Source organism: Aethalodelphis obliquidens, unplaced genomic scaffold (genome assembly GCF_003676395.1).
Source record: "Aethalodelphis obliquidens isolate GAN/ISIS:26980383/991018 unplaced genomic scaffold, ASM367639v1 scaffold4, whole genome shotgun sequence".
NCBI classification, from domain to species: Eukaryota; Metazoa; Chordata; class Mammalia; order Artiodactyla; family Delphinidae; genus Aethalodelphis; species Aethalodelphis obliquidens.
Genome location: NW_020837948.1, coordinates 1611059 through 1628700, shown reverse-complemented (window position 1 = coordinate 1628700; position 17642 = coordinate 1611059). Strand labels below are relative to the sequence as shown.

The following is a 17642-nucleotide window of genomic DNA, read 5'->3' as shown; positions in this document are numbered from 1 at the left end:
GTGTGTGTGTGTGTGTGTGTGTGTGTGTGTGTGTGTGTGTGTGTGTGTGTGTGTGTGTGTAATTAGGTAACTTCAAGATGAGGGCAGGTCACCAGAAAGACCACGCCTTGATTAGACAGTTGGAACTTTTAGCCCCACCTCCAGGGAGGAAAGGGGGGCTGGAGACTGAGTTCAATCTCCAATGGCCAATGACTTAATCAATCACGCCTAAATAATGAAACCTCCATAAAAGCCCCTAGGGGGCTTCCAAGAGCTTCTGATTGGTGAACACCTAGAAGTACTGGGAGGGCAGTGTGTCCAGAGAGGGCATGAAAGCTCTGCACCCCACCCCCCATACCTTCTATGCATCTCTTCCACTTGGCTATTCGGAGTTGTAGCCTTTATAAAAAACCAGTAAACATAAGTAAAGTGTTTTCCTGAGTTCTGTAAGCTGTTCTAGCAAATTATCAAACCTGAGGAGGGAACTGTGGGAATCCCTAATTTATAGCTGGTCAGTCACAAGTCCAGTGGCCTGGGACTTGTGACTAGCATCTGAATTAGAGGCAGTGGGACTGAGCCCTTTAACTGTGGGATCTGACACTAATTCCAGGTAGATAGTGTCAGAAATGAATTGAATTATTGGATACCAAGTTGGTGTCTGAGGATTGGAAGATCACACAGCCTCTTCTAAGCTGCAAGGGGCCAAAGGTCTCACAAAGACAATCCTGCAGAGTCACCCAGACCAGAGTCAGGTGTTCCTTCAGACAGATGTCCAGGGCCTGCAGGAAATCAGACTCCTCCCTTAAGTGCCTGAAACAGAGTAGCTGGTCTATCATAAATGAGGTTTTTAAAATTCAATTCCCTCCTATTGCTCGTGCAGATCTGAAATGATCTGACCAGATGGCTGGTGCTCTATAATTCTTGGATTGCTCTCATCAGTTGTTGATGATTTAGACTTTTTTTTTTTTTTAACCCCCTCACATGAACGTGTTCCTGCACAGGCTTCCTGCATGCTCCCATCAAGTGGCTCTTTGTGCTAATGCCAATATTCCAGAGGCTCTCACACAGTATTTCAGAGCCTGGAAGTCACCTCAGGTCAATAAGAAGCCCCAAGTCTAAGCTTCCCTGAACCCATATGAGGCCAACATATAGCACTGGGTAAGGGGCAAAACAAGAGAGGCCTTTGCTCAGATAGCCTCATCACCTCCACTTTTCCTTCAGGTCCCCAAGGAAAGGGAGGCAGCAGCAAAGGTATATTTTTTAAATGACAACTATAGCCATTTATTGAATATTTCCTATGTGTCAGGCCCAGAGTGAAACATTTTACACGTGTTAATCTTGTTTCAGTCTCACACCATCTCTGTGAAGTAGGTATTTTCATCCCTATTTCCATATGAGGAAACTAAGGTTCAGAGATTCTAATCAAACTGACCAAGGCCACACAGTTCAAAAAGAGAACTGAAGGTGGGTTTGGAAGTTTAGCATCATAAAATTTGACTCAAAGCTCTACCAAGATCTCAGGGATAGAGAGAAGGCCCTGGCCTGGCCTCCCCATACCCGCCTTTGTGCCCTCACTGAGCACAGGACACTTCCAAAACAAACCAGGACATCCAAAACACTTTTTCTCTCTGTATCCTCTGTGAGACCATAAGCTGCTGGAAGGCAGGGGTCATGTCGCATTTGCTACCCAGAAAGACATTATGGTACAGTGGTTAAGAGCTCAAGCTTAGGGCCAAACAAAGCTAGATCTGAATTCTGTCTCTACCACCTACTGGTCATTTGGCTGAGTCACTTATCTCTGAGACTCATTTTTGTCTATGAAAATGAGGGTAGTTATAGCACCTGCCCTCAAAAGATGCCTGGCACAGTCGATGCTAAGTAAATGTGAACTATTATCTGTCTCTGGCTACCAGTACAGTGCCTGGCACAAAGCAGGATCTCAGGAAATGCCCAGGGAGCAAAAGACCCACAATATCTGGCTGTGACCAGTTTTCTCTAATAACAAGTGCACAGGCACAAAGCCTGGGGTACAGGGGTCCTCAGCCCTAGGACAAATTCCTGAGTTCCCTGCCCAGAACCCACAGGACCTGCCAGCAAACAGCTTTCCTCTGCTTGCTTGTGAACAGCTGATGCTGAATCCACACTCAAATGCTTGCTGTGCCTCCGTAAGGTATGACAGATCCCAAAATAAACCAGGAGAGAGAGAGAAAGAGACAGGAAAATCACTTCCAGGAACAAGCGACTCGCAGTGAGGATGCTGACAGTAATAACAGAGGCAGGGAGACTTCAGGAGGGTGACCTACAGCTGCTCCAGGGCTAAGTGACTGGGGCCCAACTCCTATCTGGCCTGGTAGGAAGGTCCATGAAGTTACGGGTTGGTCCCCTGGTATTCCAGGCCACAGCAGGCAGTCAGGAAATCTGCCTTCAAATGAGCCCAGACCATGTAGCCCAGTATCCCCTCCTTGGAGACCTGAGGACAACAGAGATAAGGTCCTCCCTTCAGAGACCTAAAGAGACAGAAGGTACTGAACTGAAATCAATAACTGTCAACATAAACTAGCCATTTTGCCATTCTCTTAAAAGTCCCCAAAAGGGCTTCCCTGGTGGCGCAGTGGTTAAGAGTCCGCCTGCCGATGCAGGGGACACGGGTTCGTGCCCCGGTCCGGGAAGATCCCACATGCCACGGAGCGGCTGGGCCCGTGAGCCATGGCCGCTGAGCCTGCACGTCCAGAGCCTGTGCTTTGCAACGGGAGAGGCCACAACCGTGAGAGGCCCGCATACAGCAAAAAAAAAAAAAAAAGTCCCCAAAAGATATTCCACCATCTTCCTATGCCATGCACCTAGCTCTCAGGCAGGAAATGTTGTATTAACCCCTTCTGCTCCCTTATCAAAAATCTCCCTGGAAGGAAAGAGGGAGAACATCCCATGACCATGGAAGTCTCTCCTTGTCACCATAAGTTCCCTTCCCTATCTAAAGCCAGAGAGGACAGGAAGGCTACATACTCATGTACCCTCACTGGCATCCAATTCCACAATCAAGTTTAAGGAGTGGCACAAATGGCAAATTTACCATTAAAAATCAGAACTGCTGTGTACTGAGTAACGTCTACATGTTGGGAATCCTCAAAACAGCCTCTGCAGCAGGCAGGGCAGGACATTTCCCCAACATCACCAATGGGGAAACTGAAGGGCAGAAGGATTCAGTGACTTGCCCAAGATCCCCTAAGTAGCAAAGCTAGGATTTGAACCCAGGACTGGATCAGTCTAAAGTCTGTGCTTGGGACTTCCCTGGTGGTCCAGTGCTAAAATCTGCCTTACAATGCAGGGAATGCGGGTTCAATCCCTGGTCAGGGAACTAAGATCCCACACGCCACGGGACAACTAAGCCTGCACGCCACAACTACTGAGCTCACGCACCTCAACTAGAGCCCACATGCTGCAAACTACGGAGCCCATGCGCTCTGGAACCCACGCACCACAACTAGAGGAGAGAAAACCCGCATGCCACAACTAGAGTAAAGCCCACGCACCACAACCCCGCCTGCCGCAACAAAAGATCCCACATGCCTCAACAAAGATCCTGCATGCTGCAACTAAGACCCGACACAGCCAAAAATAAATAAATAAATGAATAATAAATAAATCTTTAAAAAATAAAATAAAGTCTGTGCTCTTTACCACTAAATTATACTACCTCCTCATTTATCTACTCACCCTGGGACTGGCTACATTCCTTTTAACCTTTCAGTAGCTGTGATGGAAGCTCCCAGGCAGCATTCGTTATGTGGTGAATTAAATATACTCTGATTAAAGGTAAGTGCCAGCTATCCACACAGACTACTGAGATGTCAATTTCCTACCAACAGACATAACATATAAAACCTTAATATACACACAGAACACCTTGATCCTGTCCTGGGACCTAAGAGAGTCTTGTCTGCCTCGACAGTACCAGACTCAGTCACCACACATCAAACCCTGAGGCCATAACAAATCTCTCACTTTCCCTCCCCTCACTGGTCCTGCTTTGGGGGTGAGTGTAGGTGAAATGAAAAACACTCTTGGGATATGGGGCAAGCATGTCTGGACCTAGACTTGCTTTGCCCCCAGAGCTGAGTGTCTGTGCTCAAGCACAACACCCCAGCCTTTGGGGCAGCTTCAAGGGACTTTGGGGCAGAACAACTTATAAGGGGCTATTGAGAAACTAGAAGGCAGAAGATGATGTCAATGGGGCAACAAGTTAAATATAAAAATCAGTACTCCACTCTAATTCTCCAGGAGGTGCTCAGAGCCCTCAGCCTGCCCTTGTTACACAGGATCTGGCCCTCCCTCCCCAAAGATACAAAAAGGGCTCTTTTGCTTAACCATGAACAGGAGCCCCACTGCCCAGAGGCTGGGCAAGGGCCCTGGGTCAGAACTTTCAGGCTTGTTCTGCAATGTGGACTGGGGTCCTGAAGGGTGCCACAGGAAAAGAGACGGTAGGAGTAGGGATGACAGGACATTGACCTCCATCGGCTCAAGGCACTTGCCTGGTTAAAAGTGGTACAAGCACTTTTAATCACGTAAAATCAGTGTATACAGCATACATCCTCCACTTCCCACACCCTGAGAGCCCCTCTAGTTTTAGTCCCCAAAGACCAGGGGGGCTCAGTTCTCAGGGAAGGTGGAGGAGGCCAGCCAGAGGTTGGATCTGCTAAACCCAGTAACTCTGTCCCTAAAATCTCCCTCTACCCAACTCCATTAGCACCTACTTGGTTTCCTTGGTGATTCATTACTCTTCTGTGGCAGCAACTACCCGCATGCAAGCCCAGCAGGAGTGATATTGCTACCAGATAGTTGGCTGGCACAGCAAACGCTGCCCCTGCCAGCACAGCAGCAATGGGGGCAGTGAGGACATGGTGATGAATATCAGCAAGGAGTTGATGAAACTATACTCTAGCAGCTGCCAGGGCTTGCCATCCACCCGCCACAGTGCAGAACGTAAATAGCCTACTCCTGAAAATGGGCTCAAGTGTCACCAGAGTCGGGCTCCAGCCAAGGACAGATGGGACTCTAGAAGAACAAGTGAGAGGAAGATGGGTCCAGGCTGGGGTCAATGACATAGGACAAGTTGGCTGAATGACATAGGTCAAGTCACCTAACCTCTCTGAGTCTCAATGTTTTCATCTGAATATAAAGACAATAATAGCTCCTATTATTGTGAAGACTGAACAAGATTATGCACATGAAGCACGTAGCACAGTATCTGAATGTGGTAAACACCACAACTGCTGGCTTTTTTCATTATTATTTTAAGCCCTGGGCCCAGGGCCATAAAAGGGTTAGAAAGTTGCTCCTTCTGAGGATGCTCCATTTAAAAAGCAGGCCAGGAACAGCCCCTGTTTCTTGGCACAGGTTCCTTTAACAACAGAAAACTCCTGCCCCGCACCAGTGCTCCGGACTCTCCCATGAACAATATTTCAGCAGCACTGAGCCGAGCAGCAGAGCCCAAAATAGCATTTGCAGAGTGAGGCACATGTCACTGCCTCTCCTGTGCTTCAGAAGTGCAAGGAAAGAAAGTTTTCTATCACTTGCTCCAAAAGCTCGGCCACCCACCACCTGCCTTCCTTCCAGGGCACTCAGATGCCACAATTTCTGTTCTGCAGGGAAACGAAGGTCCCTGAGTCCTGCAGCAGCAGCCACCCCTACTCCCCTCCAGGAGGCCAGAGAGGGGCTGTTCCTTCCAGCCCTGCGGGGAGAAAGGACATACACATTTTGAATTTCAAGTGTGTTTCCTGGGGACAGCGCTGGGCTTGGTACCTGGCCGAAGTGCCTGCCACTCATGTGTCGGGTGAAACACCTCCAGGACCTTGGGATCCAGCTCCTCCTCTGCTGTTTCCTTTCTCTCTGTTTCTTTGGTGCTGCTCTCCTCTGGGTTGGTCAGTGCAAACTCCTTCAGAGAAAGGAAAAAACAGGGCATGAACCACCACAGTTGCGTACCACGCAAGCAGAAAGAAAATGGCCTGGGCAGTACACTCTTCTCCTCCTTGCCCTTCCTGCCCTTCTTAGCCCTGTTTGGACCTTTCACAAGGTTAGTGTCAGAACCAGTACAAGTGAGGTGATATGGTTAAATTAACACAGTATGTGTTGTGTGTATATGGCACTTTTGTATATGCATTTAAAAAAAACTCCAGACGGTTCCACACCATCTTGAGGGAGTTAAGGGAACATACTGGGGAGAGGGGTTGACAAAACGAGACAATAAGAGCCTTTTACTTTTTACTTGATAAGCTCCTATCCTGTTTGATGTTTAAAATTCATACCTATTACTCTTACAATTAAAAACTAAAGATATTTATAAAAGAAAACACATACATATGAATAGGAAAGTAAGGCCTCAAATGGTCAACACAGATGTACAAAAGCCGGCAGCTAAGGCCCAATTAATTCCTAAGCAGCCCAGCAGGGCAGAGTAAGGGCGTGGGTACCTTCATTACCCAGGGTACCTATGGAGCGTAAACGACCTCTTAGTGCATTCCAATCCATGGAAGAAGGGGTACAAGTGGGAAGGTGCAAGTCCAGCTGGGCTGAAGGAGGAAGATGCCCGGGTTGGAAACCTCTTCCTAAAACCTATTTCCTTCCACCCCACGGAGAGCATGGAGGATTAATGAGATGGTGTAGAGCACTTTGAGCTCAAGAGACAGAGATGTAACATAAATACAAAGTATTATTCATCTTGTTCCTTCCCAGCCTCCAATCCTTCCTGTCCCATTTTTAAACCTGTTCGTGCATAAAAGCAGTAAGGCCTCAGGAAACTGGAACCAGAGGGTTCCAGAGCTCTGGGAAATTACATTTGGGAGGGCAAAGAGGAACACACACTAGAACACTGGGAGATTATTTCAGCCCTTCCACCTCCCCAGCCATCACTTTTCCTCCACCTCCCAATTTTTCCCGTAATAAGAGTATTTTTCATGGATTCTTCCTATGAACCCAAACCTGTGCTAGGTACTTCATGTAGATCTCATTTTGGTCTCCTGAACAATTCTAATCCTACATGGGAGGTAACAATGTATCCCTTTCAATGTGCCCCAGCACAAATCTGAGCTCAAAAGAAAACAAGGGGGCTTCCCTGGTGGCGCAGTGGTTGAGAGTCCGCCTGCCAATGCGGGGGACGCGGGTTCGTGCCCCGGTCCGGGAGGATCCCACATGCCGCAGAGCGGCTGGGCCCATGGGTCATGGCCACTGGGCCTGCGCATCCGGAGCCTGTGCTCTGCGGCGGGAGAGGCCACAGCGGTGAGAGGCCCACGTACGGCAAAAAAAAAAAAAAAAAAAAAAAAAGAAAACAAGGAACAGAGAGTAGATGTGTGTGAGACTAAAGAGAAGACAGACTGGCAGGAAGCTCCGTGCATTCTAAGGGCACGGACATCAAACTTTCAACAACTGAGTTTCCTGAGGGCAGGCACTGTGTCAGTCTCTTTCACCACTGTATACCCCTTGCCTAGCCCAGGGCTTAGTTTGTAATCACGCAACAAAGGAACAAAAGAAGGCCTTCCTCCTACAAGCAGGTATGTCTTTTGGATGTCTTTTGGAGGCAAGTCCAAAGAGTTTGCTGGAAGCCTGGAACTAGCCCCACACTCCAGAACAAAGACCACAAGACCACTCTGTCCACTAAGTATCTGCAGCCTATGGACTCCAGGGCCCAGCCATGCTGGTCAGTCTCTGCCAAAAGCACCGTACACGAGACCATGGGACTAGAAGACCGTTAATAAGATTTACCTCAGAAGTATGTGGACTAAATGCCTCCAGAGGCCAAGCAGGGATGGATGTAAATGAGTGCTGTGTGCCAGGTGTAAAAACAACCAGGAGTGGTGGGACTGTGAAAACTGGAGTCCTCCTGCCTTGACTAAGAAACACAGCTGCTACTCAGCTGCTCTACCACTGCCACGAAGGCATTCAACTTGATGAGAAACAAAAATCCAGATTTTTATGTGACATTTTCTTACTTTTAGAACACTAAGAGGGCCGAACTAAACATCTCTAAGCTTTACATTACAACTCTTGCTTTAGTGTACCTATTAGCCAGTTAACTCCTGGCACGTACAGTTGTAATCAAGTAACCAAATCCTCAACATCAAGAGAAGCAGAAAGAGGCAAGGGTAATGGTGATGATGAGAATATGGCAGAAAGCCCAATCCAGGCAAGGCTAGTGTTCATTCTGATGAGTAGGGGCTGAGAAAGCCTCTTTTTCTAGATCTTTAATGAGATAAATAAAGTAGGTTCAAGAAGGAGGATTACAACAAGATATGAACCACTGAGACATGCTTCAAGCCCTAGGAAAGCCAAACGCTTTCTGCAACAATCCCATCACTACTCAAAATGTTTTTTAAGCTTCCGCTTGGTATCATCTTTGAACCATATTTTAAGCTACACACACACACACACATACACACACACACACACACACTCACACACTCACACTCACAATCTGCCATTATTTTACAGATCACCTGTTTTTAGTAGAGGTGATATAAATTTGGTGTTCCCCTGTCTGGTCAGCTCACCCTGTTCACCAAATCTGGCTCTGAATGACTTTGGCAAGCACTGAGGGAGGTTCAGTCACACAAACATACTACAAGCTGGACAATCACTTCAAAGGTGGAAGTGCAGAAAAGGTTTTCAGGAAAAGCAGCATCAAGGAGATGAGGTTGTAATGGTAACATAGCTACCATTTATTAAGCCCTTACCCATATTCCCAGAACTGGTCTGAAGTGGCTTCCATGCCTCACAACTCATCCAAGTTTCATCTATGAAGCACATACTTTTATTCCCATTTTATACATACAGGGCCTGTGCAAAACCACACTGCTGAGAAAAGAAGAGCAGAGATTGAAGTCCAGGACTGCCTGGCTCCAAAGTGCATGCATGAATTCTGACTCACTTCTATGTTTCTGTTCTTAGTCATGTGTTCTAACGGTTGTGCCCTGGGATGCTGAGGGAAGGAAGCAGGGTCAATAAGATCACCCCAGCACATTTATCAGCACATCCTCCTTCCCTTTAAGGACTGTGTTTAAAGAAATACCATCCCAGAGAAAGGGACGACCCTCTCTCTGCTCCAGCAGTGTCCTGAACAGGAGACAAAGACCAAGAGGTGAGGGAGGCCAGCCAGCCCTTGGTCAGCTCTGAAGTAAATCTCATGCTCTGGTGACCTCTCAGTTGGTTTCTCCGAGCTCCCTTCCATGCTGAATCCTCTCTTCTCTCTGCCATCATTACTCTAAATACCAATTTCCTCTTAAGTGGCAAGAAATCCCAGCTAAGGTTTTAGCTGACAAAAGCTTACCATGTCACACTTCCTTATAATTGTAACTGAGTAAGAGATTCTTAAAGACCAAAGCCTTCAAAATCCAAGAGAATGAATGAATCTCTCAAGGTAGGTGGATAGATGCTGTGACAGAGACAGACTGAGAAGGCAACATTTTGGGATAGGAGCCTGGCTGACAGAGTCCTAAATTAAACAACGGAAGCAGCCAACCCTTACTAAAAAATAACAGCTGACATTTACTGACCATCCATTAGCCATATTGTGCCAGTGCCAATGCTAGGTGCTTTATATATACAATCACATTTAATCTACACTAAAATTTAAGAGGGAGGTACCAACCCTGTTTTACACATGAGGAAACAAAGCTCAGAAATGGTCAAAGTAAAAAAAAAAAAAAAAAGAAATGGTCAAATTGCCAAAGTAGGAGGCAAAAGGGAGTTTACCAAGGCTCTGTGCTCCTTCCACTGGATTCCACTACCTCCCTCATCATCCACCACCTCTTGAAGGCCAGTATACCACACAACCACATCCCTTTAGCATTCGCACTGATCCTAAGATGTGGCATCCCAGGGAGATGCCATAGCAGGAGCCAGGAAGGCAGGCTGGCTCCAGATCATACCCTGATACACACAGCTAGCCTTTGCTGGGTGGCCATTAACCTGTACAAATGCCTTTGAGGAGGACAATTCCAGGTCACTAGGAGCATTTGCCTGGACTCCAGTCTCTGAACAAAGGATCATGACCACTCCCACCTCCCCCACCACCCATTTTCACTGTTGTGAAGGTGGCTGGCTGCATAATTTGGATTTTAAATGCCATCAGGGCAGCAATTTCTATGGTATGAGAGAAAAGATGCTTCAACTCCTACTTGTACTTAGCACATGATGAAAGATTATGACAAATGGATACAGCTTAGGAACAGACATAAGGATAAAAGCAGCTTTTGCTGATGAAAGTCAGTATTAACATTTTTCTGAGATTAGACTCAAAAGAGCTAATATAAATGGGCCAGAATAATTATGGCTCTGAAAGCTCATCTATTTGGTTGGACTATTATCCAAAAGAGACTTACTAACACACAGTCCTTAAGTAAATTCATCAGCACGCTTTTGTTAATTGTGCATCTGCTAAAGCTCATAATGGGGAGCACCCAGATCCTCATGAGCTGCAGGCTGGAGGGGACACAGCCCTGAGCCCTCGAGACACTTGGGTGCTTTTCTGGGCCAGGCTATGCCAGAAACAGCCCCAACTTCATGCCATGGCCAGTCCCACCCTCAGGGGCCAATGGGATCCCAGTCTCATTCTCCTTGAAGAGGAGGCCAAAAAACGGCAGCAACAAGATCTTAGTCAAAGAACATTAAAAGCTCAAAAGGATTCGTGACTCCTAACTGTACATTCTCTCCTGCTCTACAAAGTGGGGAGAAAGGCGGAGAGAAAACAAATGACTTCAGAGAGAAGGTGGAAGCTTGCCATGAGCCAGAGGTGAACCTCAGCTGAGCTGGATTAAATTCATCACAATTGTCATTTGCACTTCAAGGCCCTCCGGCTCCAAAGCCTCCAGCACTTTACCCAACATTTAAGTGGGACCCCTGGGGTTGGAGAAGGTGGCCAGGGGAGGGTGAAACTGTGAGAGAGCTGACAGGGCATCTCAAGGGAGAGGAAAGAGAGGGCATTGGGAGTAGATCAAGGGCAGGCTGTTGGTGGGGCAGGCCAGGGAAATGGGGCCAGGACACCCTGCAGCCAGGCCAAGCTCAGGGCCTTCTCAGGCATTCTGCCCCTGCCTTTGGCAAGGACAGAAACCCTCAGCAATGAGGTCTGGGTTAATGAAAAGGAGGGTGTAAAGAACGTGGAGAAAAGGACAGAGGGAAAGAGGATACAGAGCTACGGACAGACTGAGAATGCACATGGATGAGCGGAGTAGACAAAGAAGCAGTCTTACTTGGTGCTCACCACACAGGCGCCCAGCCCCTTGGGGAGAATCCTGACCTTCCCAGCTCTGCCACAAACTAGCTTTATAATGTTGGCCAAGTTACTTAATATCTCTGAGACTTAATCTCCTCCTTGTCAAATGAGGATAATAATTGTAGTTGTCTACTTCATAGGGTTGTTGAGGAGATTAAATAAGAATACATATAAAGCACATAATACAATGCTTGGTACATAGCAAGCTTATCATATTATCATCATTGTTATTATATCATTATCATCATCATCATCTTTTCGCCAAAGAGAAACTGTGTCGTAAGCTTTAAACAGAGGCCAGAGGACTAAGGGATGGGGGAAGAAGTACACATACTCCGTGACCCAGCACTGGTCACATTCCTATAAGAAACTCCCACAGCAGCCCTGGTGGCACAGAGGCTTTCTTGGACACAAAAAAGATCCCTCTATTTGCAGTAAGGCACTTACCGAGTTCTTATGACTGAGGCAGAAGGTGAAGCAGGAGGTCATCAGCATGCCCAGCAGCATGCCCAGAGGAGCCATCCTAAATAGGAGCAGGCCCTGGTGAGGCATAGTTAGGGGCCTGAGGAATGTAAACACAGAAAATAGAAGGTCAACAGGAAGCTGGTGCTTGACACCTCTCCCCCTGCCCCAGCATAGTGATTCCCATGATGTCACCTTTTTTGACAGATGTCAAACATTTCAGATGATGTCAGACATTTCCTGAATAGAGGTATCACAGGTCTTCTACCCCAAAGGTAGATCAACCTGGAGTAAGCCTCCATTCCCCCATATGGGGAGATATGCCTTGGTTAAAACTGTACAGTAAACCAGGACCTTTGCATGAGTTATAATAGCCCTGGTCCCTTCCTTCTTCATTATCCGGGTTGTTATCAGGTTGCACAGGGTGGTATTGGCTATGGTGAAGAGAGAAGGAAACTAACCAAATGATTTGTGTGTGAACAGACATGGGCCCAAATTCATATGAGCCTTTATAACCATTCACTTCTAAACCATATCCACTGTTATACCTGAAGACAGATACCATCAGCACCCTCTAAAACAGCAAAGTCCAATATTCCCAAGCCATAAAGCCTTTTACATCACTTTTCAGACTGTCAAACACACCAAAGTGCAGGCCCTAGTAGCTGTTAAAATTTAAATAACACAAGGATAAAAGGATATTCCATGTTCACAGATTGGAGGCTTAATAATGTTAAGACAACAATACTACCTAGAGCAATATGCAGATTCAATACAATCCCTAACAAAATCTCAGTGGTGGGGAATTGGGGAATTCCCTGGCAGTCCAGTGGTTAGGACTTGGCACTTTCATTAAAGTGGCCCAGGTTCAATCCCTGGTCAGGGAATTAAGATCCCACAAGCCAGAGCATGGCCAAAAAAAAGGTGATTTTTTACAGAAATGGAGAAACCCATCCTAAAATACATATGGAATTTCAAGGGACCCAGAACATAAAAACACTGAAAAAGAAGAACAAAGTTGGAGGACTCACACTTCCTGATTTCAAAACTTACTACAAAGCTACAGTAATCAAAACACTGTGGTATTGGCATAAGGACAGACATACAGACCAATGGAATAGAATTGAGAGTCCAGAAAAAATTACATATGTGATCAATTGATTTTCAGCAATGGTACCAAGACAATTCAATGGGGAAAGGACAGTCTCTCCAACAAACTGTTCTGGATCAACTGGATTTCCACATGCAAAAGAATGAAGTGGACCCTTCCCTTACGTAATATATTAAAATTAACTCGGGGCTTCCCTGGTGGCACAGTGGTTGAGAGTCCGCCTGCTGACCGGGGTTTGTGCCCCGGTCCAGGAGGATCCCACACGCCGCAGAGCGGCTGGGCCCGTGAGCCATGGCTGCTGAGCCTGTGCGTCCGGAGCCTGTGCTCCGCAATGGAAGAGGCCACAACAGTGAGAAGCCCACATACTACAAAAAAAAAAAAAATTAACTCAAAATGGATCAAAGATGTAAATTAAAGAGTTAAAATTCTTAGAAGAAACATAGGGAAAATCTTCAAACCTTAGATTTGGCAATATTTTCTTAAATATTATACCCAAAGCACGGACGATAAAAGAAAAAATAAATAAATGGAACTCCTTCAAAATTAAAAAACTTTTGTGCCTCAAAGGACATTATTAAGAGAGTGAAAAGACAACTCAAAAAATTAGAAGAATATTTCTAGATCATCTATATTAAGGGTTTAGTTTCCAGAATATATAAACAACACCTACAACTCAACAAAAAAAAAACAAGCAAGCTAAATTAAAACAGGCCAAAGACTTGAATAGACATTTCTCCAAAGAAGATATACATATGCCAACAGGGACATTAAAGGATTCTCAACATCATTAATCACTAAGGAAATGCAAACCAAAGCCACAATGAGATACTGTACCATTTTACATCCACTACTATGGCTATAATTTAAAAAAAAAAAACAAAAAAAACAGAAAGTAACAAATGTTAACAAGGATGTAGAGAAACTAAAACCCTAGTACATTGCTGGTGGGACTGTAAAATGGTGCGGCTGCTGTGGGACAGTTTGGCAGTTCCTCAAAAAGTTAAACATAGAACGACTATATATATATAATCCAGCAATTCCATCCCTAGGTATATATTCCACCCAAAAGTTCTGAAAACATTGACTCAAACAGATACTTCCAGGTGAATGTTCACAGCATCATTATTGACAAGAGCCAAAAAAGTGGAACAACTTAAGGATTCATTAACAGATGATTTTTTTTTCAAATGTGGTACATACAATGGAATATTATTCACCCATAAAAAGAATGAAATTCTGATACATGCTTCAACATGAATGAACCTTAAAAACATTATGCCAAGTGAAATAAGCTAGATACCAAAGGATAGATACTGTATGATTCTACTTAAGTGAAGTATCTAGAACAGGCAAACTGGAATAGTAAAAACATTTTGGTCAGTAAACTAGAGTGGAAGTCAAAAGAACTTAATCCAAACTGGCAAATGACCTCAGAAAGAAAGGCAGAAAGAAAAAAAATAACAAATTAAAAAAGCAAAAAAGAAAAACACCTTAGAAAAATTCAGAACCTGTCAGTATCAGCCCAGACCCTTATAAAAGGTTTTCGTGTTGGTCACTCAGCCCCAATACACCTCATTAGGCAGTTTACTCAAAAGAGTCTTAAATGAATTAATTATAAGGGAAACACCTCTGGAGAGCATGGGGTTTTACCTTTTCTCTTTCCTGTTCCTGCCACACTCCTCCATGTTCCACCTCAATAAATTGGTCCTGTGACAAGATTGCAGTGGAACCCAAAGCCCTGCCTGAACCCACTATAAGAAGTTATTACCCGGTGACCAGCCCACAGCTTCTCAGGGGCAGACAGAAACTTTCCCTAAGGACATCTGGAGCCATGAAGGAAAACAGCCCTGCTGGACCGGCACTGTGCTAAAAAAGCACAGCCAAATGGAAAAGCAAAGGCTTGGGAGCTAAAAATAGATGCTATACTCACCCAGCAGCAAAAGCCTTTGCTTTCTGCCAGTTTCTCCCCTCTTTTTTTGTAGACAAAATGGAACGGCTGAGTGCCACATGAGCTTTCCCCAGCAACCTGGCTCCTTGGGGCACCAATCACACTGAAAGACACGGACTCAGTACATAGCACAGCACTAGGTTCTGGACAGGTGCTTGGCCATGTCTGGGTGTGCAAAGGAGTGGGAGTGCAAGGCTCGGTGAGGATGAACATGGGACAGAAGCTGCCACATCAAGAATGAGAAGTCGGGCTTCCCTGGTGGCGCAGTGGTTGAGAGTCCGCCTGCCAATGCAGGGGGCACGGGTTCGTGCCCCGGTCTGGGAAGATCCTACATGCCACGGAGCGCCTGGGCCCATGAGCCATGGCCGCTGGGCCTTCGTGTCCAGAGCCTGTGCTCCACAACGGGAGAGGCCACAACAGTGAGAGGCCCGCGTACAGCAGAAAAAAAAAAAAAAGAATGAGAAGTCAAGAAAGGCCCAGGGAGCCATCTCATCCCAAGAGGACACAGCCCTAGAGCTTCCCATAATGTCCCATACCTTTTTTATTCTTGCATCCTTGGCTGTGGGGAAAAGGAGAACAAAAAATAGAATTAGGGGACTCACAGCATTATCAGGACAACATACATTAAGAGAGAAAAGGATTATCCAAAAGAGAAAAGGATTATCCAAAAGCCACAGACTTCCCTTCCCCTACATGAGACCGTTCATGTGTATATGCATATACACACACAGAGAGAGCTAGACGCTTCCTTCTTACAGCCAGGGATAAACACCGGGAACTGATGCTGGGGTGTGGGGGGGAAATGAGAAGGAACAGATAAATGAGAATGAAATCAAGGGCAAAGACAACAAATGAGCAGGAGGAGGAGGCCTAGAAGGAACTGAGGAAGAAGGGGTTGGGGGCAGCTGATGCACTAACAGCATACCCACCTCCTGGAGTGGGATGGCAGGCCAGGTGAGAGAAATGGCAGCTCCCACAGGGCTCCTTGCCACCTCCATCACCTGCACACACACTAATGCCCTCAGAAGCATTTTCTGACAATACTAAGGATGACAGGTCGATTCGCAAATGGATCCTTCATCTCCCCCACCCCCAATAATTCCATGTGGACTGCACATCTGACCTATTCATTGGCTCCATGTATTTTCCCATGAATCAGAGATAGAGAGAGAACATGGTGGTGGGAGCAGTGCCTGGGGAGAGGCCTAGGAGCAGTGAGGCTGGGAGAAAGGTGTGAGACAGTTTCCCAGGCATTGCAAGGGTACCCAGAGAACAAGTGCAAACTCTGCAGCACGCAGGCATGGGTAATGCTGTCCTCTGTCCTCATAAGGCCTGGCCTGTAACTATGTCACCTGGGCTTTGTCCTTATTCAAGAAGTGGCGATGGAGAGCAAGCAGGCACGTTTTCCCTTGGGCTTTACACTGAAGCTGGGGGGAAGGGAGAAAGAGGGAAAGGAGAAGTGGCCCACAGTTTGGTTCTGCCAGGATGGTCCACCATCACAAGCAGGGACATAGGCAGCAGCAGCAGCCTATGTCAGACCCTGACATAAGTAAAGCCAAAGTCATGGAATCCCACTGAGGCATAGTTTGGCACTTGGCCTGAGGTTAGTGCCCTCCCCAAATTACTTGCCACCCACTAACCCTGAGTTCACCTGATCACCTGCTCCTGTACACCCTGGATAACAAACCTTCCCATCATCCTGGGCTCTCAAAAGAAGACAGAACTACATCTTTTCATTTATGGCCTTCTTCTGACTTACAATACCATCACTCAGTCCAGGAAAGGGGAATACATTTCAGTGTTCCACCAGTAACTCTTTCCTTAAGTATCCTTGGGCTTTGAGACAACATAGATAATAAGGTACTTGAGATGCCCATTTTTCTATCGAAACTGGCCACGTGTAGTCTGTACTTCTACTTAAATAGAGGTTGGATGCTCTCAGCAATCTGTATTGCCAGCCTGGAGCAGATGCTTGGGGCACAGGTGGGAGAAGGCCCTTGGACTCACTAGCCCTTGCCTCCCTGGTGCCTTATATTCTCCTCTCAATTCAGACAGGACTCTAGGAGGGGACTGGGTCATATGTAAATAAGATATCTTCCTGTAACTTTTATCTTCTTTTAAGGCAGGAACTCAAAAGAATGGCATGAGGATGGCAGGAAGCCAACAGAGGAAGGAGGAGTGGAACTGCTGGACCTCCTAAAGCTTCTGACATGCTGGTAGGTCCCATGGACAGTGGCTGCTCTCCAGTCTCAGGGCCAGAGCACAGGGGGAACAGGTAAACATCACAAGTGTTCTGGGCAGGGAGACCCACCTCAGCAGCCTGACTGGGAACGCTTGGAACTCCTATCTTATAAAATGCTCATGTTCTTAACCTACAGTGTATATCCATGTATTTGTTTCCCCAAATCTTTTGGAAAAAGGCAAAGGGAAAGAATTTCTACTTCCATCTTATAAGAAGGAAATTAAAGAAAAGAGATTTAAAACATTGGGTTGAAAGTACAGTACATGAATTTAGATTCAGACACATCTAAGGCCAAGTCTTCGCTCTGCCAATTTCTAGCTATGTGATCTTGGACACACACTTCGCTAGGCCTCAGTTTCTTCATCTATAAAATGGGCATAATAAGAGCTCCTACTTCAAAGAGTATTAGGGAGGATTAAATAAAACAATGAGTGGAAAGTACACGGTACAGCACCTGGCACCTAGTTATCACACCATCATTAGACCGGGGATGAGGACTTCCCCCTGGACTCACAGGCAGTCAGAGCCAGGCCAGGTACCCTAGAAACACTCTCCAGAGCTCCCTGACTCCTGCAGGATCTGCATACCCTCTAGCTGACCCCACATCTCAAATTTTAGGACCAAAGCCTTTTGCTGGTTA

General features: G+C 46.2%; 1 protein-coding gene across 4 annotated transcripts in view; it reads right to left on the bottom strand.

Moving 5' to 3' along the window:
* Positions 1-17642, bottom strand: part of SIL1 (SIL1 nucleotide exchange factor) — a 293563-nt gene that overhangs the window by 168267 nt on the left and 107654 nt on the right. For 3 of the 4 annotated variants that reach the window (XM_027096186.1, XM_027096162.1, XM_027096168.1), the window contains exons 2-3: positions 11687-11801; positions 5779-5911 (exon numbers count right to left, since the gene is read on the bottom strand). In XM_027096186.1, coding sequence (XP_026951987.1) covers positions 5779-5911; positions 11687-11791 — 238 coding nt within the window. In that variant the 5' untranslated portion in view covers positions 11792-11801. Of the gene's footprint in view, positions 1-5778; positions 5912-11686; positions 11802-15296; positions 15320-17642 lie in introns of all 4 variants that reach the window. The other variant, XM_027096178.1, reaches the window with a different exon arrangement.